General features: G+C 36.8%; 1 protein-coding gene across 1 annotated transcript in view; it reads right to left on the bottom strand.

Moving 5' to 3' along the window:
• The window catches only part of ADGRB3 (adhesion G protein-coupled receptor B3), a 492,392-nt gene that overhangs the window by 244,721 nt on the left and 220,603 nt on the right, over positions 1-27,068 (bottom strand). The window contains exons 7-9 of the mRNA XM_068399003.1: positions 21,377-21,478; positions 20,714-20,820; positions 2,948-3,142 (exon numbers count right to left, since the gene is read on the bottom strand). Of these exons, the coding sequence (XP_068255104.1) occupies positions 2,948-3,142; positions 20,714-20,820; positions 21,377-21,478 (404 nt within the window). The remainder of the gene's footprint in view (positions 1-2,947; positions 3,143-20,713; positions 20,821-21,376; positions 21,479-27,068) is intronic.

The raw sequence follows: 27,068 nt of genomic DNA on the forward strand, positions 1-27,068 counted from the left end.
GGTTCCTTTCCTGCCATTCTGTCCTTAGAAAGTAGTTCAAGCAGTCTTAGACCAGTTCTGGAAAGCATCCCAAAATTTTGCTTCCATTATGCTTATTTAAAATTTTAATTATCTTCCAGGTAGCATCCTTCTTACACAAGTAATAGCCCAGTGGCCATCTCATAGCACCAGTGCACATACACAGTGTATTTTAAAGTAATTCCCATATTAAGAGAAAGATCTGGCTTGTAGAATAATTGCATGACTCTTGTCTTCTGCTATTTCTGCTACTGTACTGCTGTTTTCAGTCACTGATGCAGGATACCTTCCATATTGTTTAACTGCCTCATACGTGGTTATTTTTCTTCCTCACACTGTATATGCAATGTATACATAAATATCGTTGCAAAAAAGGTTAAAACATGCAAAAAAGAAAAACAGTCCTATAATAACTTGGCACTAGACGTGCATACTTTAGAAGCTTTGTTTGCTCTTGGTATCTGTCTGTCTAAACAAGTGGCATTTTCTATGCAGCATATCAGGTAGTGGCATCTTTGTTTTGAGTAATTAGCCTGAAATTTTCAAATTTGGTCTCACTTTTCTGTTAATTCTTTTTGTTATGGAGTCTCTGAATCATATCTTTTGCACTATTCATGAATATTAATACTGGATATAAGCCAGAGATTGTAGACAGTAGAGGAACTATCCAGATGGATGGAATGTATAACAAACAAATATACTCAGACATATACACATTTCCTTTCTTGGTTTTAATGGAGATGGAAGTGTTGTTTTTGTATGGACTTTTAAAAAATATTATTACCCATACATTCATAATCTACTCTTCTGACATCATTCAAAATGATAAACTATGACTATTCAGAGTTTTTAAAACTCACTCATGCGTTTCTGACATTTTTTTGAAACCAAAAATCCAACACCTAAGAAATTCTACTCTTTATCTAGTGCAAAAAAATGGAGAATGGAATTAGAACACCACACAGAGCTTCCTCAGAAAGAAGAATCTTGGTATTTTTTGTGCAAATTATTTAATTTTCACCTTTTTGTCACTTACTTGATGAGGGACCAGAAAGTGATGAAAAATATGTGGTAGTGAAAATAAAAATTCCATACAATCCTCCAGAGCATGGTCCATATGACATATGTTTACATATGGGAAAAATCCTGCTTTCTCAGAAATTGACAGTAAAATTTAAACTGATGTTACTAAGCCAGGATTTCATTTTATATCATGAGAAGTCAGTAACAGGAACATTGCTTAATACATCCCCTGTGCAAAACATGCTTCATTCTGCTTTCACATACTTTCCTGAACACTGTGCATTGGTTTTGGGATTTTACCTTAGCTTACAATTTGTTAAACTTTTTTTTTTTTGAGTTTCAGTGCCTTTTTTTTCAGCGGGATTTAAGAGCTCTTGGTATTTAGGCATCTAAGTCCTGAAATACAGTCATTTCTTTGGTTTGAGAAATCCTTCCTTATTTCCTTCACAATATGGTTTACCAATTTTTGCCTTTTCTCATTTCTTCACTTCAAAATGATTAATCAAAAATTATTAAAATAGTACTGATCATTTTGCCAAGTTCTGCTAGAATACTGTTATGCATTTTGGAAACAGCTCTACATTGCTGAAGGGAACAGAAGTTTTGGCACTGTCATTAGTGGGAAAAGAATCAAAATTCTCTCTAATATATGTAAACTGCAAATGACCCGATCTGCTAAGTCCATGAACAAAATCATTGTGCCAAGCAGTTTCTCAAGGCTCATTCTACACAGATTTCTGTAGTGCCTGTAAACCATGAAGAAGTCACATTGGGCTATCAGACTGTTGTATGCATGAAAAAATTTCAGGTAAATAACACCCTGTTTAATAGTAAAACTTACTGAAAGTAGGAAAAGATATTGGTTCTCATACAATTAAAAAAAAAAAAAAGAGGAGGATTGTCCAGCCAAAATACTTTTTGAAAAGCACTGTTAGAAGAAACATTGGTTTTATATGGAAGTTCATTTTCCTTTGTGCATAGAAAAAGAAGAAAATTGAAAATATGATAGCAAGCTCTTGAAAACTTAACTCTGGAAAAATTGGGTTTTTTTTGTCAAAATTGTCAAATATGTCATGCATATATTCCAAAGTATATTTATAATTTCTGTTACCTTTACACAAACAAATACGTACACATGACCTGCATTAATAACTTCATTATTGATTTATGAATGATCATGAAACTCTCTTTTTCATAAATAATATATACACGTCTACCTCATTAGTATTCTTTTTCAGTACATCTACAGTCTTTGAAAAGCATCTAAAATTCTCAGATATAGATGAAACCAACATCCTGGTCTGGATGTCATGTGAAATATTTTTTTTAATGAACATTACACAATGAGTTGTGCAGCCCATTATGTAGAAATAATTAGAGTACTTTTATCTCTGACAGTATTTTAATTGGCCTCTTGCACAAGAGTTAATCTAACATATGAAATAGAAAATTCATATCAAATGTACTATCCATCACTCCTGTGCACTTTTAATGAGCTTTATTTATTTCAGCTGAAGAAGCAATGCCAGAATTACATAACTGAACACTGTGGATAGATTTTTGAACTGAGATGAACTAGAACAACCAACACTAGTGAATTGCTTAGTGCAAAAAAATACCAACACATCCCTATCAATCAAATCAAACCTTGAAAAAGAAACTGAAAACTTTGCAAAGAAAGGATTTTACATTTTTCACTTGCTGCATTGTTTTGGATATTTGTCTCATTAAATGTAGCTGAGTCTTTTCCTATTTTACACTTGCATCTTAGTTTTTATGTGAACAATGTTTATATCTATTCATTCAGAAGACTTAGTTTCCTCAGTGGGAAAAAATAGGTGACATGCATTATACTGACATAAACTCCATCAGTTGAAAACATTAACCTTAGAATGTTTTCTCTTACCTGTACCCCATCAGATGCAGGGATGTAACTTGCTCTTTTAAATGTGTCTGTAACATTTCTGAGAATTTCCACAGAAATAAGAAGGTCCCCTGCATAAAAGTTTTTTCTCTGAGTTAAATCCAATAGTGTCTTGGTTACTTGGGACATGCCATCACCAGCCAACATCCTCTGTCCCTTGGCGAGGTGCTCTTTAATCTGTACCAGAAGAACAAAATGAGTATCAGAACCTGATTTACTGAGAAAAAGGTATGATAAATTCTAAACATAACAAAAAATATTAAATATTAAAGCCATTATAACAAAGTTCATCCTGTTAAAGAGAAGGCAAAATAGTAGACTATGATGACAGAATTATTCTGTTTATCAGAGAATCATGAATTTTATACCGAAAGATTCTGAAGTTGTCATGTTTCACCCATTTGCTTCTCTTTGGACACCAATAATTTCTCTACATCCATGTTCTCAAAGGAACTCCATGGGCTGGACTGCAGCTTTAGTCTACTGCCATGATGTAGCAAGGAACTGGTCTTCCTCAGAGGAACAGCTGTACAACCACTGTTGCCACTTGTTAAACAACTAAGTGCTCTGAAAGGAGTAAATGCTAAGGTAGTCCTTGTTGCAATCTATTTTACTATAGGGAAGTATCTCTGCCAGACCAGCTTGGCTAGTCAATACAAGAGCGATGGTTTAGGTGGAAGCTGATTAGGTGGAAGCTGATTATGCTGCTGTAGTACTAACAACATAAAGGTGCTAATTTGGAACAATACTGTTTGTTTTTTCAAGAAATGCAAATTAAATTATGAATCGCTCCTGTGTATCAGCCAAGAGAGCAAGCACACTTTAGTGGTAGATCTCCCAGTTGATCTGTACAGGGCCTGTGACAAATGTAATCCAAAACACATATGCTGGTAGAAGAATCCTCCTGATAAGAAGTTGAACTTGTGAGTCTGATTAATTCTTAAAGCTGACTCAGCACCCCTGCAAGATGCACGGTGTATCACAGAGATACCACAAGGCCAGCCAAGGCTGAAAAAGAGTGCATGTTTTAAACAACCTATTTTTAAATATGCATATGAATTTATGTATACAAACACAAGTTCTTCCAAACTGAAGCTAAATTAAAGAAAAGATAGATGACTTGAACAGAACTCACTCTAAGCAGGAGGGCTGAAGTGAAAATTCTGCGCAACTGGCAACGAAAATGCTGACACCATCTCTGTAAATGTATCTTCAGTTGCTTTTTAACTGGCCTTATTACCGACATATAGAGGGTAGGACGACTAATGTAACAAACATAATTTGATGGTGAAGTGGAAGGAAGAGTGTAAAGATACCTTTTGTCACTTCCAGATCTCCCCAGCCACTTTGTGTGGATATGTGGGGCTTCATTAAAAAAAAAACAAACAAAAAACAAACAAATAAAAGGATAGAATATGCAGCAAAATAGTACAGTGATTAAAAGGTTCAAAATAACTTTCACTTAAAAAATGCAATCATCCCCTGACATATACGATCTAAACACTTTTTTTTTCATGCTCTTGGATCGCACTTTGGTTACATTCTCAACCGGTCTTAAGATAAACTAGATATATGTAACACAGCTGGAGCTGGGTAAAGTGGCTGCTTCAAGTTATGTCTATGGCCTTAAGTCATCTTTGTAGCAGCTGGGGATTGTTTTGGACCGTAACAGGCTTGCCCAAACACAAGAAATACTTAAGATTTGGGAGAACACCTGCCTGCTGCAGCATGGACAGGAAATGAATCTACTCTATACCATAAGTACAGAGGTACAAGCATAATTGTAGAATCAAATATTTCTACAAAAATTTCAGTGAGGAGAACTGAAGCAGTTAATTGGGGTCTTTTTTTAACAAATATTTCAGCAGCAATACCTCTCAGCCTTCAGAATATTGTAATAAGTAATTAGGCAAGAAACTTGCTTGCAGAAATCCTTTTGTGCAGTTTCTATTCATTTTAGAAGGAAGCTTTGAAAGTAATTTTGTAGGAAAATAATAGTGAAGAAAAAGGTGTGAGGATGGAAGAAAATTCGTTTGAGTAAATTCAGGGATCTGATATTGTATACATAACATTATGAACTACTTTCTTGGGAACAAGTGAAAGCAAACAAGAACTTGATTTGTGCTTTTTCCTGTGAAATGTTGCCATTTGCCTCATCTGCTCACATACTGTGTCTGGGTAGCAAATTATAAAAGCACCAGATAGCACAGTAACACAGAATAGTAGGACTTTTGCTGGAACTTGTCCAGCTGTTCATTGACCCCGAGCATATTTCCAGATTTTGAGGATTAACAACGTTCAGCGTGTCTTTAGTCAAGCCCAAAAGACATACAACATAAAAGACAGTCCATAAAGCTGAACTCCCAAATCTAGCATATCTCAGGATGTACTGTGGGAAAGGCATCACACAACTTGAAGGCAGAGCTTGAGAGAGAACAAAGTGGTTCTCTTAATTCCAGTAACAACAGCAAAGTGATCAGTCCTCATAAAAACTCTACTGCGCTCTTATGCTTGTATAAAACACTGGTAGGAAAGCTGTCAAACTATTTAGCATGTTATTTTATATTGCATTATTTTGCTTCCTTTTGCTCCATCTGTATGTCCACCCCCGCCATTTGTTTTTCCATGCTCCTGCTAGGCTTTAAATTCACATTTTAAAGATGGCAGGGGCCAATTTGTTGTTTGTGTTTGGACTACACATAGCACACAGAAGTCTTGGACTCAGCTGCTTTTGGAATGCAAATAACAAATTAAAATGATCCTAGTTTTGACTGGTTTTTAGGCTTTTGAGCAAGTAAAGCTCTGCTTTCAGTGAAAAATTCTACAGATCTCTAGCAGCAGAAGTGGGAGCTACAGTACACAGCTACCACAAGAATCTTTCAGTGTGAAAATACAGAATATTCACATCAGTAGTTAGTACAATGGCTTTCTCGCCATACTGCTTATTTTCTATGCTGTGGTCACTGCGATATTATGCACTGTCCAAGAAAGCTATTTTGTTCACCACTGTAGGTCCTTGTAGTTCTCTGTGAAGGTCAGTTTTTAGTGGTCTTACAGGCAGGCTCATTAAAAATAAAGTTTATGAGCCGAGAGATAGTGAAACGAAGCAGCTGTTAAAGTGATACTTCAGTTGTCAGCCCAACCTCTAGCTGCCTGCACTATATGGCTGCATACTTGAAAAATTACTGAAATGTTTAACTGGACTTTGACTCAGGGTCCAACTGCCTTTGTCACTCAATTTATCAGAAAATATGATATAATAAAAATGCCTCTTTACAAAGTCAGAGCTCCTAGGCCTCTGGCATTGGGGTACAAATTTATTACTGCATAATAATTACTGCAAACTTAACAGCTAGACATGTTTTAAAAGGACAGAAAACCATGAACCCTCAAGAAACCTAGAAAAGATTGAAAAGAATGATTAATTTGAAGAGCAACTACACCATCATCCTTTTTTCATTATTTTTTAAGACAATGTTGGATTCATGGCTAGGTATAACTAATGATGTCATTAATACATTTTATGGTAGTGGGAACTATAAGAACTCGAATTAGGAAGCCTTAGATAGAAGTGAGGAAAGATAGTTTGAAATAAAAATATATCCTGACGTTGCTCATAATCTGCAAACCACTTTGCTTTGCACCACTACAACCCAATGCTAATATTTTGTAAAATATTTTTCGTAATGCTCTTAACATGCAGAACAGGAAGGAATATTCACATCACCTGCAGTAGCCACTTGAATTACGCAACTGTATTAGAAACCTAAAAGCTCTTGAGAATGTTAGTTCCTCTAGAGAACAACCCGGAGCACCTGAAATCTTGTCTTGAATGCTCTGAATCACATTACCTGACCTCTGTGGCTTCTAATCTTGAGGCTTAAATTGATAGTACCCCCTCAATAAATATTAATTAATGATTTTGCATTAAACTGAACTTTTATAGTTACTAGCATTGAGGTTCAGAAAGGTTGGAACCAAAATGCTGAAGTCTGTGTGCCTAAAGTTAGGCACATAAATTAAAAAGGTGAAAAATATATTTTTGGCAGCTGAAATATTCCCATAGGTATAATCCTGCACTGAACTGAACTCATGCAGCATGTTGATGTTTAAACTATAATGTGATGTCATTGTGAGAAAGCTCTTCCTTTCAGATTTGAGAAAAACTGGGTGTTTCTTCTCATTATTGGCAGACAGTCCTTTAACTATTTTAGCACAGAATCTAGAAGTTTCATCTACTTTCCCTTAATATAATTAATTATTTACAATTTATTTCTTCATTTTCAGGCTGTTTCAGTGTTCAAGATATTATTCCATCTATCTTTTAAAAGAAACAGAGTAGGATCTAAAGATACAGCTATGCGTCTTCAGGTATGCATCTGAATATTTATAACCTAATGTCATGTAAGAGTCTTTTTCCTTTTCTATACATTCAACACCTTATAAAGGAGACTGCTAAAGCAATAAAAAAAAATTTCCACTTTGTCATCAGTGAAATTAATTAGTAGTCTCAATCTAGATCATGATAACATTCTAATAAATAAACAGTTTCTGCAGAGAGGAAGGAAATAATACATTCCCTTTGTCTATAATAGAAACGGGAAAAAGTAATTGGTACACATTGTGTCAAGGAAGATTAAGGATATATATTAAGGAAAACTTTTCAACTGTAAAGGAAATGATGTACCATAGTTTACCTGAAGAAACTATATAGTCTTCCATATAGGAGGCTTTAATAACAGCCAAGAAAAACAAAATGCTGGAATAGCACAAGTATAGTTGATTCTGATGGGACAGAAGTTTGGGCTGGATCACAGAACCACAGAATATCAGAATCAACTAGGTTGGAAGAGACCTCTGGGATCATCGAGTCCAACCTTTGACCTGACACCAGTGTGTCAACTAGACCATAGCACTAAGTGCCAAATCTAGTCTTCTCTTAAACACCTCCAGGGATGGTGACTCCACCACCTCCCTGGGTAGCCCATTCCAATGCCTAATCCTTTCTGTGAAGAAATTTTTCCTAATGTCTAACCTGAACCTTCCCTGATGCAGCTTGAGGCTATGTCCTCTTGTCCTGTTGCTAGTTGCCTGGTAGAAGAGGCCAATCCCCACCTCACTACAAGTTCCTTTCAGGTAGTTGTAGAGAGTGATAAGGTCTCCCCTCAGCCTCCTTTTCTCCAGGTTAAACAATCCCAGTTCTCCCAGCTGCTCCTCATAGGACATACCTTCCAGACCCTTTATCAGCTTTGTTGCCCTCCTCTGGACTCTCTCCAGCACCTCAATGTCTTTCTTGAAGTGAGAGGCCCAGAACTGGACACAGTACTCGAGGTGCGGCCTCACCAGTGCCAAGTACAGGGGGACAATTACTTCCCTAGTCCTGCTGGCCACACTATTCCTGATACACGCCAGGATGCTGTTGGCCTTTTGGCCACCTGAGCACACTGCTGGCTCATGTTCAGCCAGCTGCCCACCAATACCCCCAGGTCCTTTTCCACCAGGCTGCTTTCCAACCACTCTTCCCCCAGCCTGTAGAGCTGTATGGGGTTGTTGTGGCCAAAGTGTAGGACCCAGCACCTGGCCTTGTTGTACTTCATACCACTGGTCTCAGCCCATCTATCTAACCTGTCCAGATCCCTCTGCAGAGCCTTCCTACCCTCAGGCAGATCAACACTCCCACCCAACTTAGTGTCATCTGCGAATTTACTGAGGGTGCGCTCAATAATCTCATCCAGATCATCAGTAAAGATATTAAACAAGACTGGGCCCAGTACTGAGCCCTGGGGGACAGCACTAGTGACCCAACACCAACTGGATGCAGTACCATTCACCACCGCTCTCTGGGCTCGGCCATCCAGCCAGTTCTTAACCCAGCGATGTGTGCACCTGTCCAAGCCATGGGCTGTCAGCTTATCCAGGAGAATGCCATGGGAGACAGTATCAAAGGCTTTGCTTAAGTCCAAGTATACTACATCCACAGCCTTTCTCTCATCTACTAGGCGGGTCACCTGGTCATAAAAAGAGATCAGGTTGGTCAGGCAGGACCTGCCTTTCCTAAACCCATGCTGACTGGGCCTGATCGCCTGGTCGTCCTGCATGTGCCGTGTAATGGCACTCAGGATGATCTGTTCCATTACCTTGCCTGGCACTGAGGTCAGGCTGACAGGCCTGTAGTTCTTGGGATCCTCCTTCCGGCCCTTCTTGTGGATGGGTGTCACATTGGCCAGTCTCTGGTCATCTGGGACCTCCCCGGTTAGCCAGGACTGATAATAAATAATGGAGAGCGGCTTATCAAGTTCTTCCACCAGCTCCCTCAGTACCCTTGGGTGGATACCGTCGGTCCCATAGACTTGTGAGCATCCAAGTGGCACAGGAAGTTGCTAAGTACTTCGTTCTGAATTACAGGGGGTCTATTCTTCTCCCCGTCCTTGCCTACTGGCTCAGGGGAGCAGTTGCCCTGAGGATAACCGGTCTTACTGTGAAAGACTGAGGCAAAAAAGGTATTAAGCAACTCAGCCTTTTCCTCATCTCTGGTCATAATGTTCCCCCCCCAATCCAATAAGGAATGGAGATATTCCCTTGATCTCCTCTTGTTGTTTATGTATTTATAAAAACACTTTTTATCTTTTACTGCAGTGGCTAGATTGAGTTCTAGTTAAGCTTTTGCCTTTCTAATTTTCCTTCTACGTGACCTAACAACATCCTTGTACTCTTCCTGAGTTGCCTGCCCCTTTTTCCAAAGATCATAAACCTTCTTTTTTTCCCCAAGGTCCTGGAAAATGATGTAATGAATTTCCTTTCAGTTCTAGAATTCTGTAACAGGTCCCTGCAAATATTCTGAAGCTCAAACAAAAGCCTCCTATAATTTACCTCAACCAGAAACATCAAAGTTTAAGGAGTGCCCTGAAACCAAACTTTTACCTTCCAGCATTTATCCACCATCATGGTGTGAAATCTGCGGCACCAAGTTTCTGCAGATACTGTGCCTCAATCTGCCTCTGTGGACTCAGGTGAAATCACTGCAACCCTGTGCTTTAGGGAACTTGTTCTAAATTTACATTGATGAAAAGAAAAATGAGTATTGTTTCACTGTATATGAACAGTCGTCCCACTGTCGTATACTTCTAAATTTTCTTAGGCAAAATACTCCTCAAAACAGTGGTTTGTTTCTAGTGAAAAGGAGCCAGCTTAATCACACAGAAACCTGTGCTGTTCTAGACATTCATCTCAGGCAAACTCAATCTCTGCATAGACAGCAGAGATATTGTATGTGCTCTTCTGTATGTGATGAGGTGTATTGGAGAAACTTCAAAAAAAATCATCTAGTATCTGTGGAAGTTTAATATGTTTCTAGAAGAAGGTGAACAGCTCAGAGGGATGCTTTGTTCTTTCTGTACCCTCTTTCACAAGACAACTCCTGTTATTTTGCTCATGAGATTTTTTTTTTGCCATTTTAACCCATTCCGTAATTCTTTTTTTTATCATTATCATAATATTGTCACTTATTCTAGTCCTTGAGATATAACCATCAAACAGGTGACAAAGTCATTATAAAGTTTCAGTATTTTGATTTCTGCATGGATTCAACAAAATATCTTAATACATATTTTGAATAGATAAGACTGCTCTTTGGTAGAGTAGCAAAAGGTTCTAGGGATGAGAAATGAATAAACATTAAACAGATCACTTCTTTTGGGGTTGTGTTTTTTTTTCTTATACTTATCACTGTGTTTGTTGACCAAGATTTCTATTATTATTTTATTAAGTACTGCTATTAAATGCTCCAATTATCTGTGATTAAATCCTGCTCATGCTGGCGTGCTGTGTGAGAGGTGATGTTGTTTTTGTTGTTTCCTTTTTTTAACCACAGGGCATGTCTTCAAGATTTATGTTATCTATGTATAATGTAAAATGACAAGAGCGAGAGCTGAGAGAAGAAAGAGAATGAGGACTCTGAGAGGGTTGTTTTCATTCTGTGACAGGCATAACATCGCTCGAGGTAAAGTCTCCTGGCTCTCCATACTGACTGAATGACTGAGGCTGGGGGTCACAAAGGGACATACTATGAATGAGATGTCTTTCTTTTTTTATAGTACATGGTCATCCTGGTAAGTATGTGTCCCTAAAACTTAAAGCTCTGATTAACTGCTTCAATTTATATGTTTAATTGATTTTAACAAATTTCTATATTTATTTGTTTTTGTGTTTCTATACAGTCATTTCAATGACACTCACTTCTGCTTGCAGGACAAACCAGAATGGTTTCTTCAAGGGAATGACCATTATTGGGGAGCCCTAATTTCTGCATGGAAGTACTGCATTAAGTAATAGGCAAGAGAAGAATCCTTTGTGCCTTACATACTTAACAAATCTGAGCTTAAATATGGTGGGAGAATGCAGCAAATTAAGTAGTGGACAAAAAAACAAAGGAATGACTGTAAGTGTAAGATGCTGTGACCTCTGCTTTGCAGCTAGCTGCCTAGTCAAATTCCTGCAGTTATTCTGCATCTGCATTGGAGTGAATGTTCCTGCAGTTCTACTTGGCTTTAAGAGAAAATTAGATTAATTCTTTCTTTACTGAGTTCCTAAATGGCCTTCATCTCTTGTTTTCCCTCTGGCCATACACTAGTGGAGTTCACCTGTTGGCTGCAGTGTTGGTTGGTCTGGAATATCAATGTGATCGGGGAACACTCAGCTGCTCACTGCTGCAGCAGGCACAGCAGCCGCAGAAACCACAGAAGCACATTTCATTTAACATACAGATTACTCTTTGGTAAATCAGACGTGGATAGATGATTATGGATGCTGAGATGATAGTGGGGACTTTTCTTTGAATTTAACAAGTGGGATTTGTTGACTATTAAAAAGTAGATATTCGAAAGCAGAAAGGAAGAAAAGCAACTTATTCAGTTGAATTAAGTTGTGATGTGCTTATTACGCACTCACAACCAAATGAGTGCTCTCACCATCAAGCAAACAGCAATACTGAAGTCAGTAACTTTTTTCTGAAGTTTTAATCTTCTCACATGCAGAATGGGAAAATGTTAGTGAGGCAGGGGAAAACTATTGCCTGCCACAATCTCTTAACCAGTTGCTTTCTGATGAGAGAAAACAGTTTGCCATCCTCCTGTCAAGATACAGAGGTGACAAAACAGAGCTGACTCCTTCAGATTCTAGGCTTACAAGGGAGGTAAGGCAAGGAAAGAAGATCGTTTACTGATAAAACTTCCCTGCCTATCAAAGGCTGTGAAGATGAAGAGCTGGAGTATACCAATATGAGGATAGACTGAGGCAGAAGAAAAATGTTATTGAGGCCTGTACATTCAAATCTACAAAACTAAGCCTGGCTGCTTTGCTCTGCAACTATACAAAAAGAAATGAAGCACCAAACTAGCAAAAAAGGAGCAGTAGATTTTTTAGGAGGAAGCCTTTCATTCCTCAGAGTACAGCAATCTGTTCACTGAGGAGTACATGGACAGGCTGATACGCTGCCCTTGTAATATAATTTGGAAAAACAAAATCATCTCTAATGAGCTGCAGCTGAGCAAATCATTCACCTCAGAGTTCTTTTTATCAAATTATATTTTAGCCAAGCACTTGCAAAATTGTGAATAGTGCTGCTGTGGAAAGAGGGGAAACAAAATTATAGTATGAACTAGAAGCAGCAGAAATGCATTTTTATGGCTATATTATCAGTTTGATATGCAAAGATTCACCTGCATAAGTTCCCATACTCCTTCACAAACGCAAATATCTTGACACCAGTTTGATACTTCATATGCAGATTTTTCCTTCCTAACTCTCAAGAGTTAAGAGCTTTTTGGTTTTCCAACTTCCTCTTTCTGATAGAAAAGCAGCCCAGTTTGCACAAATGCATATTTGATTTAGGCATTATATCACTCAAATTGGCACAAATTAGTACCTTATTTTTATTGAAGCAACTAAATGTAGAATTTCATCATCCAGGTTTGAAAACTGTACTACATTGGTTTAGAAAATGGGCTGTATTAGCAGAGATTTTCTGATAATATTGGAGAAGACCTTCAGAAACAAAGTGTTTTGATGACAGGCTTTAGTCTTCATTATTATTTACGAGCGTAGTACAAATCTCTTCCAAACTAGAGTGTCCAAAAGCCATTTAGAGGAAGCCTCACTTTAGGCAAAAGGGCTGTTCCAGTGCATGGTGAGTCAGTGACATATTACCATCATTTTTTAAGCAGATTCCTCACAAAATTATCTTTTTTTCTGATTCATTAAATCCTTATCAGTTAGAATGCACGCATAACAGACTAGAAAATAGAGATAGCCTTATATATTCAAGTATTTTCTCCATTTACACAAAACCAGTTTCTAATACTCTGTGGTAAGTTCCTATTCATTAATGGTTTTCATTACAAATGCTCATACAAGTTTCAGATATACCAAACCATTTTAATCTCATTTTCATTATCTCTGATTCAAGTCTTTTGTTTTTTGTATTTTGTTTTTTAGAGGGGTGGGGGTGAATGGTTTCTTTGTTTTGTTTTGGATTTTTGTTTGGGTGCTTTTTTTTTCTTTCTAATTTAGGTGGCTATCATCCGTAGAATGGATTAAGAATAGATGAAGAAGTCTTTAGCTATGTCTCAGAAGCAGTTGTTTATACAAAGGATGATATAGGATATTCCTAATGATAGGGTCTTGTTTCTTTGTCTTCTTGCTTGTAGTATACCAAATTTGATAGGTTTCAAGAGAGTATGAAAATGAAATTAACTCTTATTTAAGGCATTTCAGAGACTTTTTTTCTTGGCTACCACCTGAGGTAGGCCCGTGGGCTCCTAATCACTGATTCTGTTCTTGGTCCTGCAGTCACTCACATCCAGTTATAGTACAAATAGTTGAATTTCTTATGCTCGGGAAAGATTTTACCCTGTTTATCCAAATGAACGAAGTAAAAAAAAAAAAACAAACCAAAGCATCAAAGAAGAGCATGAAATTTCTCAGCAGATCCAACCCACTTGAGGTGTGCTAGTTAAAACTTGCAAGAACATGAGAACTGAAAATTGAAAAAAAAAAAAAAAAAGGTCTCGGAGAATGCATTCTCCATTGTCCTACTTTTTACAGTGACTAGATGTCTTCCTATGAGAGATATTCTAGTTCAAGAAGAGGTCATGCGGGAAGTCACGTGAATTAAGTCATGATGGTCCCTTTCTAGACTTAACATCTAGAAAGCAATAAAGACCAAACTAGAAATTAGATATCACCTTATATACTAAACAATTGTTGCAGCAAGAACAATTAATAGTTTACTAACATACGCTTGATATCCTAGAAATGAAATAAATGCACAAGACTAAATTTGAAGCTTTGTCTGTCTCAAAGTATCAATTTCACAGTCCTGTTGACTAGATTGTGGCAGCCAAAATACATCATATGTACAGTATGTGTTTTGCTTTAGTTTCTTTGTGCCACAAGATTCAGTTTGCAATCTCTCATGGTGATGCTAAACCTAACAACAGTGCATTGAGTCAGCAGAGTTGTGTAATGTCTCATCTGTTTATAAAATTTCAGGTATGCAGAATAATACTTCAGAATATTTTGGAGTTATCTTTCTTTTATGAAAACATATCTCAGAAAATACTAGTCCAAATTAACCAAGTACTAGCTCAAATAACCAATTTTAGGTAAAATAATTAGGCAGCCCATTTTCTGCTTCCAGATCAAAAGAAGATCATAAGCAATGAAGAGAATACATCATAATATTATACAGTCTGTCTGTGTCATTAGATCATCATCTAATCTGCCTTTCTGTGTATAACAGTCCATTAAGCTACCAACAGACACTCTTTAAAGAGATTAAAATATGCTTGTTAGACCAAAGGAGTTAAGTTTTCAGAAAATGAAACTATTTGCCAAAGGTAGAAAGAGACAATAGGCTTTAACAACATCCATTGTTTCTGCTATAGCAGTAAGTGCTTTGGTAAAATGGTCCGAAAACCCAAACCATGTCTATCCCACAGAGGGAAAAAACCCTCCAAATTCTGATAATACAATCTGGAATTAGAGAAAGCAGGGAAATTCCTCCCTATTAACTGAATCTGGTGATCAGTATGTGACCAAGAACTAACCAGAAGGAACTGAAGAAAGGATATCCCCTGCCACTAGATCTTATTCAGCCTTATGACTTTACTTCTTCTCCACCACTATAAAACAGATACTTGGAAGAATTTCTTTGCTGTAATCTCCTCTTTCTCAAGAACACAATTAACAAATTGTGCATCATTGGGCAAAGTATTCCTTCTTAGCTGCAAAGATGACTGGTAACAATTCTGAACCACCATGCTTGACTAAGAGCATTTTCTTCAGGCAAAGCTGCAGGTACTGTAAACACACTAGGGCAATATAAGAAATCAGAAGAAAAACTGATATATCATCATCTGTGATGTTTCTTTTTCTATTCATCAAGTTATTCCTTCATCCCTTAGGTCATGATTCCAGAAGGCAAAGCATACCTATTTATCACTTTGCATTTTCCACTTATAGTGCTTTAGTAAGAATAAACCTAATTAGGTTATTTAAGTATTATTATTAGAGCTAACAAATAATTTCCCAAGGGTTTATTTCATGGATTTTGGCATTTTTGTCCCTTAATTTGTTCAGTGAATAATTTTTCATATTAGTCAACCAGCTGTATAAGCTGGTCAAACAGTATTTGTTTAATTCATTTGATAACTGAATTGTACCAAATGTTGGATAAATTATTCATGACTAATTGGTTCTGTTATTCCAAGACATCTAATTATCATCCCTAGATTTAAAAGGGACCTGTATTCCACAGTGCACAAGGTAAAATAAACTAACGAAAGTACAGGCTGTATGTTTGCGGCACAGCTGAAGTGCATCATCCTCTTAACTGCTTTTACTCAAGCTCCTACACATGAATCATGTAGGGCACTGGGCCCTCGAAAGATGCAAGCTGACTGCCAATCTCCACTCCACAAGCCAAACCATTCCCCTTCACTGTTTCATCATGTTCCAGTGCATAGTCTCTCCAGAGGCCCTGTAGTTATTATGTTTTTACCATGCCAGGGATTTTCTGTGCTGTCATATGAAGAGGTTGGAACATTAAGACAGAACAGTGGCTAGGCACTAAATCAGAATACCAGAGATAAATTTCCTTCTTAATTGGTCTCCCTCAGTTTCCCATCAACAAAAAATGGAGATGTAGTAGGGCCTGATCTCAAGCATATATTGAGGAGATATATCAATTAAAGATTGTGAATTACTCTGAAACTGTTGTAATAGAATATTAAGTACAATATTGATTTCCATTTAACCAATGGAAAACCCTGCTTTCTTCTGAGGTGCCAGTACATGCCTATCCTGAGTAGAGGCAGTAATTCTGCCTGGCACATTCTGTAAGTAGCTGGAAAAAGTGCTAAATTATTCATGGTGCTGGGAGTTATGAGCAAAGTATATTATCTTTAGCATTACGAGTGTATTTTTAACTTGCTGACTCTTCACCTTTTGTAAATAGACTTCCAAATGGCTTTTGAGATGTAAAGATAGTGCCATTTTAGCATGATTTACATAGCTACCATATTGGTCTCTACACAAGTCTTGAGTCAAGCTGAAGAACATGCAGCACTAGCTGAGTTTCTGCTACTTTAATACTGCTTATTAAGGGTTGAAATTTGTCCCATGTCACTTCCAGGTGAGGAATAAAGAAAATTGTAAAAATACAAGAGGCTTTGTGCATGAGGCAGTGAACCTACTGTAGCTACATATAGTAAGGAAACAGTCTTCAGGGGTCAGTCACCTGTGGTTATGTGGTAAAATTCTGAACTATATATAGCATAGAATTCTGGCTTAATGTGGACATCTGAAAACCTGTGTTAACATTTGTAGGAAAAGGTTACCTTTAGGAAGAAAGTAAAAATAATAATGATATTAGAGTGGAAGTCTATGAATTAACTTTTCAAGATTTCTGCCTTGTGTAAATTTCTGGAGTCATGGGATTCAGAGAATCACTGAATTATTGAATGGTTGAGGTTGGAAGGGACCTCTGGAGGTCATCTGGTCCAACTCCCAGGCTCAAACAGGGTCACCTAGAACAAGTTTCCCAGTACCATGTTCAGATGGCTTTTGAATGTCTCCAGGGATGGAGACTCCACAACCTCCCTGGGCAAACTGTGCGAATGCTTAGTCACTTTCACAGTGAAAAAGTGTTTCCTTATGTTCAGACAGGACCTCCTGTGTTTCAGCTTGTGCCCATTGCCTCGTCCTGTCACTGGGCACCACTGAAAAGAGCCTAGCTCCGTCTTCCTTGTACTCTCCCTTCCAGTACTTACACACATTGACAAGTTCCTCCCTTAGCCTTCTGTTCTCTAGGCCGAACAGCTCCAGCTCTCTCAGCCCTTCCTCATAGGAGAGATGCTCCAGTCCCTTAATCATCTTAGTGGCCCTTTGCTGGACTTGCTCCAGTAACACCATATCCCTCTTCTACTGAGGAGCCCAGAACTGGACAGAGTACTCCAGGTGTGGCCTCACTGATGGACACATGCAGCCCCAAACTTCTCTACTTGCAGTCCAAGCTTCTAAAATGAAAGGTGTTTTTTGCTATATAAATAGTAAATACAGGTGAATAAAATAGCCATGGGAAAACTCGCTAGCCCTGAGGCCAATGAGCACAGACAGCTTGTATCCCTCAAACTAAACTCTCTTTCCCTCCTCTGTCCTAGAAAGTGATGGTTTTATTGGTTGCTAGGAATGGTTTCTCTGCCATGCTATCCTCTAAAGGATGCTAGATATTGTTTGGGAGAGTGCTCACTGGCATGGTCTTAAATCATGTCAGGGAGTATGCTAACAGATAAACAGTTAAACAGTGTAGATGACTGCAAGGACAGCCATCCTGTCTTAAGCTTGGGCAGTCACGCTATTTAGTTTATTTACAACTGTAAGCTTCCAGCCCAGAATCTGTGTAGCCAGGTTAGAAGGGTCTGTGGCCAAGGCAGTATTCTCTGGCTCCCAGCTTATGAAACGCTTTTCTTTAGAGAGTATTGCTTGGGCACAGCACCATGTGAATTCAACTACATGACTTCTGGGTTGGTTCTGGATCATATGTGGCTTGTTTGGAGGGCAAAGAGACTGGGACCTGTGTATTTCTCTAGGCAGGCACGCTTTAATGTATTAAGTATTGTATGTATATTTTGTATATCAACTGCCTTAAATCAACTTCAGAAATACCATTTTTGAAGACTGTGCACCTACTTTTGTTATGTATTTCAGGTAAGAAATGAAAGGCATTCAGCTCAGACTCAGATTTTACTGGAACATTCACAGAACGGAGTGACACCCCCCACTACTCCTGGTCTGAGTTGGTAAAATAACATTATTGGTAAGTCAAGCATACTGAGGCATCTCATAAATGCTTTCATAAGCACACATATTTATCATAGCAACACCGTCTGTCAGCAGCTTCCTTATAAAGCCCTATTTTCAGGGATTTATAGAGCTGACATATGTATCGTGGGGGGACAAGCCTACATTTGCAGGGCGATGACCTTATAGGTCCTTACCTCTATTTTCTACAATTCTTTAAATATGCTCTGTTGTTCACTTTCAGAAGCAGTAAGATGTAAGACAAGCTGATTTTCTTTCTGAACAGCTCACAAGTGTAAAAGAAATCCACTTTTCTTCTCTAATTTATATGCATATAAACTAGACTGAAATTTTGTGCAGCAATAAGACAATGTTTAGATGCTTCTGTAATTCTGAAGAAGTTTTAGCTATTTTTAAATGTTCTTTAGCAAAAGATTATTTGACAGTGTGGCCTAATTGTATTTAATATTTTGAAAAAAGAAATATAGAAGAATAGATAAATCTGATATGGGTTAGAAATGCCTTCTTTTGTCCAACAATGACCCCTTCCTGCCAGGCAGACTTGCAGCTCCAGTGCTTCACCAAAAGTTATCCAGGTAAGTCAAACCACTGAATAACATGAAAGGGTATTTGCACTGTTTGAGTTGCTTATGAATGACTTCTAGGAAAAACATGAAACGAAAAGTCTGAATATCACTACAGAACCAGTGGCATGAGGAGCAATGCTATGAATAAGTGTTGATATGAAATGTAAGAAGGTAAGAGCAGAGTAACAAAACTCTGAAGGGATGGTCTTCTGGTCAGGCAGGTCAAGATGAGTAAATCCTTTAAAATATTTCAAAATCCTTTAAATATTTTGGAAGATCATAATATTTAAATGCAAAAATAGCAAGTAAAAGAGAAGCAATTTACTTTACTTTGAAATAGTTCAATGTTTTCAAATACAAAATGTGAATTTTTTGTTCTGCAATATGACATTATTAGTGTTCAAAACTGTATATATATATTACCTACAGTCATTGCCTTCATTGTGCTATCTACCAAAATACAGATTCTAGGCAAATGAAATACAAATGTATTGCTGTCCATGCCCATAAAGTATGTTTAGACATAGTATACGCAGCTGCTGCAAAAGAATAAAATATAAAAAAATATATAATGCAAAACAGTTAAAGCAAACTTAATGTTGTTTTTTCCAGTGTGAACACTAAAGGGATAGAGCAACATGCAGGCAGCTATATAAAAGAGGAAAATTTCTCTGTAGTGGGAAGAAGTGCTTTGACACTTTATTGTGTGCTATTTTTAAAATAATGCTTGCTTTGGGCTACCCTGAAACTGAATCTCAGGCCTCAATTAAGTTGGAATCTAATGAAACAGAAAGCTCAAAGGAATTCATTAAAATCTCCTTTAAGTGGGAAATCAGATTTGCGGAATGACAGCTAGGCTACTACTTTTCAAGCCACCAAAGATTTTTAAGCATACTACAGAAGTGTTGCACTTGGTTGAGAGGTTGGGAAGTTATGAAGCACACGCTGTATTAGTGCCCCTCTGCTGAATGATTAATGGAGCAGCGGCCTTTGGAAAAGGAGGCAGAGTAATAAGAATGTCAGTAAAATACATCATGCAGGCAAAAACCATTGTCCATGAGAATCTTCAAAGCAGCTCTTCACACAATAGTATTAACCTGGCTGAATGCTTCGGCTATGGAAATAGAATGTAATCAATAAACCTAGTATATACCATGGTAGTATATTTATAATGCAATATATACAATGCATTACATCTATGCATATTAACATATTTAGGCAGTAGATAAATTCATATGCTTTGCAAAGAAAATTTTTGTTAAGCATACTGAAAAAAAACATATTTCTTCATCTAGAGTACTTTACTTTTTCCAAGACACTGCAATAGCTTTACCCTGTAATCATTTCCTCTTGTTACATTTGAAGGTGAAGTTCTAAATTTGATAGCAAAAAGAAATATTGTTTCTCACTTCCTTGTGTGCAATTAAAGAATTCAAGGTATTATAAAATTACTCAGCAGGTCGCTCTTCCAGTAAAAGTCATTTATTCACGTCTCATTTTCTAATAAACCAAAACATGTCTTACCTCTGACCGCTATAAAAATTTCACGCAGTGGACATGAAAAAAGGGAATCTGATTGATTTTTCCATTTCTACAGTAAGACAAAGCTTCTTTCACTCAAACATCAGCAATATACAAGATCAGAACAATATACATTAATATAAATTATTCTTTCTTAGGTCTATTTTCCTCCTGGCATTTCTTATCAGAAATATGACTTGTGAGTAAGTAAGTAAGTTTTTTTTCACACCAATGATTAGTAATGAATAAACAGAGCAAGTACTAAAGCTGGCTTTGCACCTACTGAATGCTGCAAGTGTCTGTACTCATTTGATATGCATCTAGCAAAGCTTGGATGTTCCCAGAAGGCCACTCCATGAACACTGAGAGAGCAGCGTCTGCTAGTGGTGCCTGTAAGTCACAAAGAAGACAGAAAATATTTATATAAGTGAGAGCAATTGGAAATAATGAACCTTATTTGAACTACATTCCATGCTATTTTAAAAGCACACACAGAAACAATTTCATGCACTGATCATCAGTATATAGAGAGTAGTATAAGATTCTGAAACACATTTCAAAGTTCACTTGGTGGGTTTTTAGCCGTGTTTTCTTAATTAAAAAGATTTTTATGTTTTGTTTCATTTTCATCACTTTGCCTGATAGGTCCTGTCAAATTGATTTCTTCTTAGCTTTTTCTCTCTGGCTATAATGCATATACATATGTGTATACATATATATATGCCACAGACCCATGTATATGTAAATTGTAAGAGACGGTGTATATGTACACGTATATACTATATGTATGTATATGCATATGTAAATATGTGGGGTTTATATAGATATATTCATATATATGCCTACATACTTATATATATGAGTCTAGTAATGATTATGTCTAGAACACAATGCAAAAGATTTCTCTCCTTTTTTATCATCTTATAATTTCAAAGTAATACTGTACCTGTGGCATTGAGAGGACATCGATTGAATGCCAGGTCCCCAGCTGGGGTCCTTTTCCACACCATTGACATCAAATAGTCTTCAGGACATATTTCATAAGGTGCTGCCATTTAGAAATGAAAATTTAAATAGAAACATTAATGTAAAACAGGCATTTTATATCAGAAAGGCAAGTCTTCAATCTTGTCCTTATTTTTCCTGAGATGTATATGTTAACATCATTTGGTTTAATTTTAAGAATGAAGTACAAAAATGCAAAAATGCAAAACCTGTAATTTTTGTATATCTGTCTCTGTGATGGTATTTATTTCATATAGTCTATGCTTTTATTCTCTTCAGCAAACACTCTTTAGGTTTTAGCTGCAATGTTAATAGGTTTGAATCTTTCCTTGTTGCTCTATTTCATTCAATAATGTTAAGCATCTATCAGAAGATGATGATACTTCAAATGTTATAAGCTGTGATGCTTATCTTACACCAAAATTTTTAAAGATTTTTCTAAAACTTAAATTGTATGTGAAAGAATGAGTTCCGAAACCACAGCTGAAACATTAAATGTGCTAAAGGTATCATATGAGAGCTGTATATTCTGAAGACCAAAAGGCAGGTTATTTCTTTGAAATTTGTTTCTGTACAAGTTGTTAATTAAGCAAGTACAGTCAATAATGTGGGACTGAGTGGCTATAAAACAAAATGGCCTTTTACTGGTTATTGCAATACCATTTAAAGCGGAAAAAATATTTTCACAATTTCATAGTAATAGAACTGCATGGGGAAAAAGAAGCTTCTGCGAATGTTTCGTGTTTTATTTTCACATGGTCATGACATACGGCTTCCTTTTGCTCTTTGTATTTCTGCTGTAGATTCCCAGTTTATGATTTTTGAGTAAATTAGATTAACACAGCAAATATCTGGCTGAATTCGTGTCATAACTTAAAGCACTGACAAATGCTAGTTGCTGAAATCTAATTCATTCCAAGTTCAGCAGAGAAAAGCCATGAGCTGTTTAAAAGTATTGTAATACATATTTCAGGAAAAATGTAACCCCACTGTATTATAGCAAAGCAGTTACAAAACAAGAAAAAGGAAAAAAGAAAGGAAATTCTATCACTATAGCAGATGGGGTGATAAGGCAGAAAGCAATTCGATGATTCACCCATGGCTGCATGTGAAATCTCTAGCAGAAGCAGGAACAGACTACAGATTTTGTCCATCCCATTATCTAACCCATAAAACTGTCCATCTTCCCTGTTTTGTACTTCTGCTGACGGAAGAGTGAGGTCAGTAAGGGAACTGAGCAGACTTTCTCACAAAGCTGTACCCTCTCTTTGTGCAGGACAAATAACACCTTGCAGATTGCTCAGTAATACTAATATGAATCACAGTTGGGCAGAAAAATTGCTTGCTAAATTTGCCTCACCATCAGCATTCCTGAATCATAAATCAAGACAGTTGGTGCTGCTAAAAAACAAGAGATTCATTAATGGCAAAACCCAAAGAAAGTTGGTTATAATTATGATCTAGAATACTAACGCTGCTTTAGACATTCTCCAAAAGTGCATCAAGCCAGTGTTACAATGGGAAAAGCCAGATTTTGATAAACATAAGCCATCTGGTGACATAAGCAAATGCAATTACCATCCTATTATGACCTTATAAACAGAAGAAATGCTCTAATTTGGGGAGCGTAAATTAACATAAGAAGGAGGTAATATTATAAATTACATAAATTTGCTAAATCTTAATGCTTTTTGAGAAGTATATTTGTCATGCAGCTGTGGCCATTTCAAATGTGTTATGTTCACTAATCAACACTTTAGGTGTTCATTCTCAGAACTAAAACTCTTACTTCCCCTCAAATACTGAATGTTAAATGTGATTTTTTTCAGAAAAAATATATACTTGCATATATATGTATACTTATATACAACATATTTTCTCTTTTATGTTAGCAAGTCACAGGTAATACCAGAGATTTCCCATCTATTTGAAATGGTACTACTTGTGTCCTTTTGTGTCACACCTTTCAGAACTCAAGGTTACATTTTAACTTTAGCCTAGCACCAGAGATACTCTGTGCACCTGTGTGTTGTGTTCAGAGTAAAAGGCATTCCCAAGATCCAGAGTTATCAGGAAAGAGGTGCAGGAGCAAGTCAGAGCTTGGAAGAGGTATTACTTAGCCCAGACAAAGAAGTTTTCCTGATCCCTGGCTGACTCATCTATGCCTTTCAATGCATTGTACAAATACCTTGGATCAAGGAATGGGAATGGTGTGCATAAAAGACAAATCAGCTTTTCCCAAAGCTAAAGTAAATCTGGCAGAGCTTACTTATCAGGCATCCACCCACATTAAAGCATCTGTGAGGCTTCAACCCATGTTGCCCATGGAGACACTACAGTCATGCTGGAGTGGTATTACATCCAAGTTAAAAAGCCTTGCTGGCCCTGCTGGCTCTGCTCAGGACCAGTTCAAGTATTTCTTTAACTATGGTACAATTAATTCATAGCACACCCACAGACGAATGTGAGCTAGCTGTACAAAATCATAGAGAATTGCTAAAATTTAGAAGCAAACAGCAAATACTGAGGTAAATTTGCTAAAATTGGCAAATAAAAAGCAGATCTCTCTTTCACTGATAATGTGATTCAGCAATATCTTCCCACACAGAGCATGTACTCAAATTTACCATGTTATACCCCTGTAATGATAGGCCTGAATTCATCCCACCTAAGCACAAACAGTCAACAAAGTCAGTGGTCTAGAAGCACAGTCTTCCTCTGACATTACTGGTGAGAGGACACGCATCTCCAAGAGGCAATCAACCCACCCGGGATCTGAGGAAGCTCTTTACAAGACACAGACAAAGCAAGAGACAGGCACAACCTCACAGAGTTTACAATCTACCTAGGCAGCTACTAAATATGGGAAAGGGTAATGAAAGGGTGAAGCAAGTTAGCCAACAGCACACAGTAGCTCACAAATGAAGCTAAAACTGTAGTTCCTCACTTGAATCCTAATTCAATGCCACAGGCAAAATTACCTTAAACAGAGGCAATAGAAAAAAGCTTTTGAATGTCTTGTAGAATAGTGTTGTAATCAGAGACAAAACAAAACTCAAAGGTTTAATTTTATTATTTAGTTGTTGACAATAATTTGAATCTCCCCCCTTCTCATATTCTATCTTATGTAACTAGTATTGCCTCTGAAGAAACCTTCTACCTTCAGTAGGAAAGAATTAGCAAGTCTTTGGCGGCAGTTGTGCACTGTTACCTTTTCTTAACAAACAAGGTAGTCTATCATTGCTTTCAGTAATATTTTGTTCAAAACAATTCCAATATTATGTCTTCTACCACTGATAATAGGCTTACGAGAAGAATATTGAGGATCTGTTTTGAGTAAAATCTGGGCAAAGCCTAAATATTGAAACATGTATAGAATTATTATAGAATTAACTATTATGGAATTAAGTATTTCCAGAAACCAATACTGTATTATTGGAATCTAAGACACTCTTAGAATTGTCATAAGAACATGGTCCTATTTTTATAAAAATAAATTTACAGAAGTCTTCTCTCCTGAATAATACTGTACTTTGTTGTCAGTTCTCACATCTCTTAGTTTTTAATGACATATTTGATGGAACTTATCTGATTTCTCTTACACATTTCTCTAAAAGTTTCTGATCAGCTTGCCATGTAGCTGCTTATCAGTCATGGGTTGCAATTTCTTTTATTACCTAGCTGTCTCCTTTATTCCTATGGGACAGACCTATTTTTCATTCATCCTCTGTGAGTTTTCCTCAGTGATTCCTGCGTGACTAGCTGCTTAGCAAATCTAGAAGGTTTTTTCCTTTCTCTGATTTGTTTCGGATTTTCTGAAGTTATCCTTCACAAAAGGATACTTTGACTGCAGAGTACTAAATCCTTAACACTGCTGACCTACTAGGAGCGAAATCTAACTTTAGACATTTGGGATACAACTAAGGAGCAATGACTGAATCCAAAATATCTTTAGATCTTTGTTTTTTATTCCCAGAATATTACGCAATGGAAGGAAACAACCACAGTTTTAAAATTTGTAAGTGTGGATAGAAATGTATCACAAAGACAGATACTCAACATTTGTCCAGAAACCAAGCTGTTTCAGAAACCAACTTTCAGATAATAGTTCTGAGCCTGCCTTTCTTAGTGCTGCTTATATTCAGCTTCCAGGAGCATCTGATGTAATTCAGTCCCTGCCTGAACCATTTGAAGAGAATCACTGATCGACAATGAAGAAAATCTTGTATAATGTTCAGACAATGCAGAACTCAAACTACAAAAAGTCCAGTCAAGATTTTCAGTCAGTCAAGTGAACAGTTCTGTTTGCAAAGTATCTTATTAACAGCAGCCAGCATAATAGAAAAAGGTTTTATTGTCCTTTTGCTGCCACAGTTTAAAGTCAGCTATAATTTAACTTTCTGTAAGTCTATAGACCTCTGCGTGATACAAATAGGTGCAGCGTCATCCACTTTACAAATATGTTATGCAAATCCAGAGCTTAGGATCTGGTCTTACAAGAATGTCAAAGCAATGCTAATATAAGGAAAAAAAAACATTTTAGTCTCTCATGTTTCTCAATGACTTACACAAAAAAGAAACCACTGAGACAAAAATAGCTTTTCTGAACTATTTTAGGGCTATGGAAGAAGAGCATATAAATGATTAAATTTGCTTATACTTTGAACGATCATCTCTCATCTCTGTATAGTACTTTTCAATTTTGCTTAGTGTTTATAAAATGTAAATTTGTATATAATTTTATAAAACATTGATAAATTATCCACTGTCTACATTTAAATCTGAGATGCTTTAGTAAATGTCAGTCTAGAAACAGATAAATTAAATCTGTTATTCATGTATAATCTTCTGCATATCTCGTTTAAAGGTGCTTTAGGTTATGGTTTCTATAAGCATACTGATTCTAACCTGGATTAATCAAGTAAATAAATAAATTTAGCAAATGCCAAATAAAGCTCTGTGTGCATTTGACTTGTAAATACATCTGTAAAATATTTTATTAACAGCAGGTGGCAACCTTTGAAAATTGGACTGCAGCAACATGGTTTTACTTTTAAAATATACAAATGCAAATTATTTCAAGAACAGTTTTATAAGCAGAAGCTGGTTGATCTGAATGTCTGCTTATCGAGGAGATTCACATTAACCTTCTTTTACTGCTGTGTTTTTATAGAGGAAGTCTGCATTATGTATGGAAATTATAATTTGTTTAGGAATCCAATACAAATACTGTTTTGTATTGCTTTTCAAATAATGAATGTTTTATTAAAATTAAAGAGAACATTTAGGAAGTAAGTTAAATTTGGTTAACTTCTCCAGTATAGTATTGTAACTTTATAACTACAAATGGTCTTTTTGTCATTCTTCGAATGCAATGAGATTCATTGTTCTACTGTACTGCAATTACCTTGAAAACTATTCTTTGATGGCTGTCAAGGGATAAACATGCCGCCTATGAAAATGTGGGCTTGATAACATAAAATTCATATCTGAGATATTTCCCATTTCCTGACCCAAAGCATCCTTGCCATTTAAATCCTTTCTCTGACTAGCAGAGAACACAGCCATCAAAATGTCCAGAAGTCAAAGAGATTGCTACATAGATTTTTGCTGCTTCCTGGCTTGCAGTTCAG

The sequence above is a fragment of the Nyctibius grandis genome, chromosome 1 (assembly GCF_013368605.1).
Source record: "Nyctibius grandis isolate bNycGra1 chromosome 1, bNycGra1.pri, whole genome shotgun sequence".
In the NCBI taxonomy this organism is placed as follows: Eukaryota; Metazoa; Chordata; class Aves; order Nyctibiiformes; family Nyctibiidae; genus Nyctibius; species Nyctibius grandis.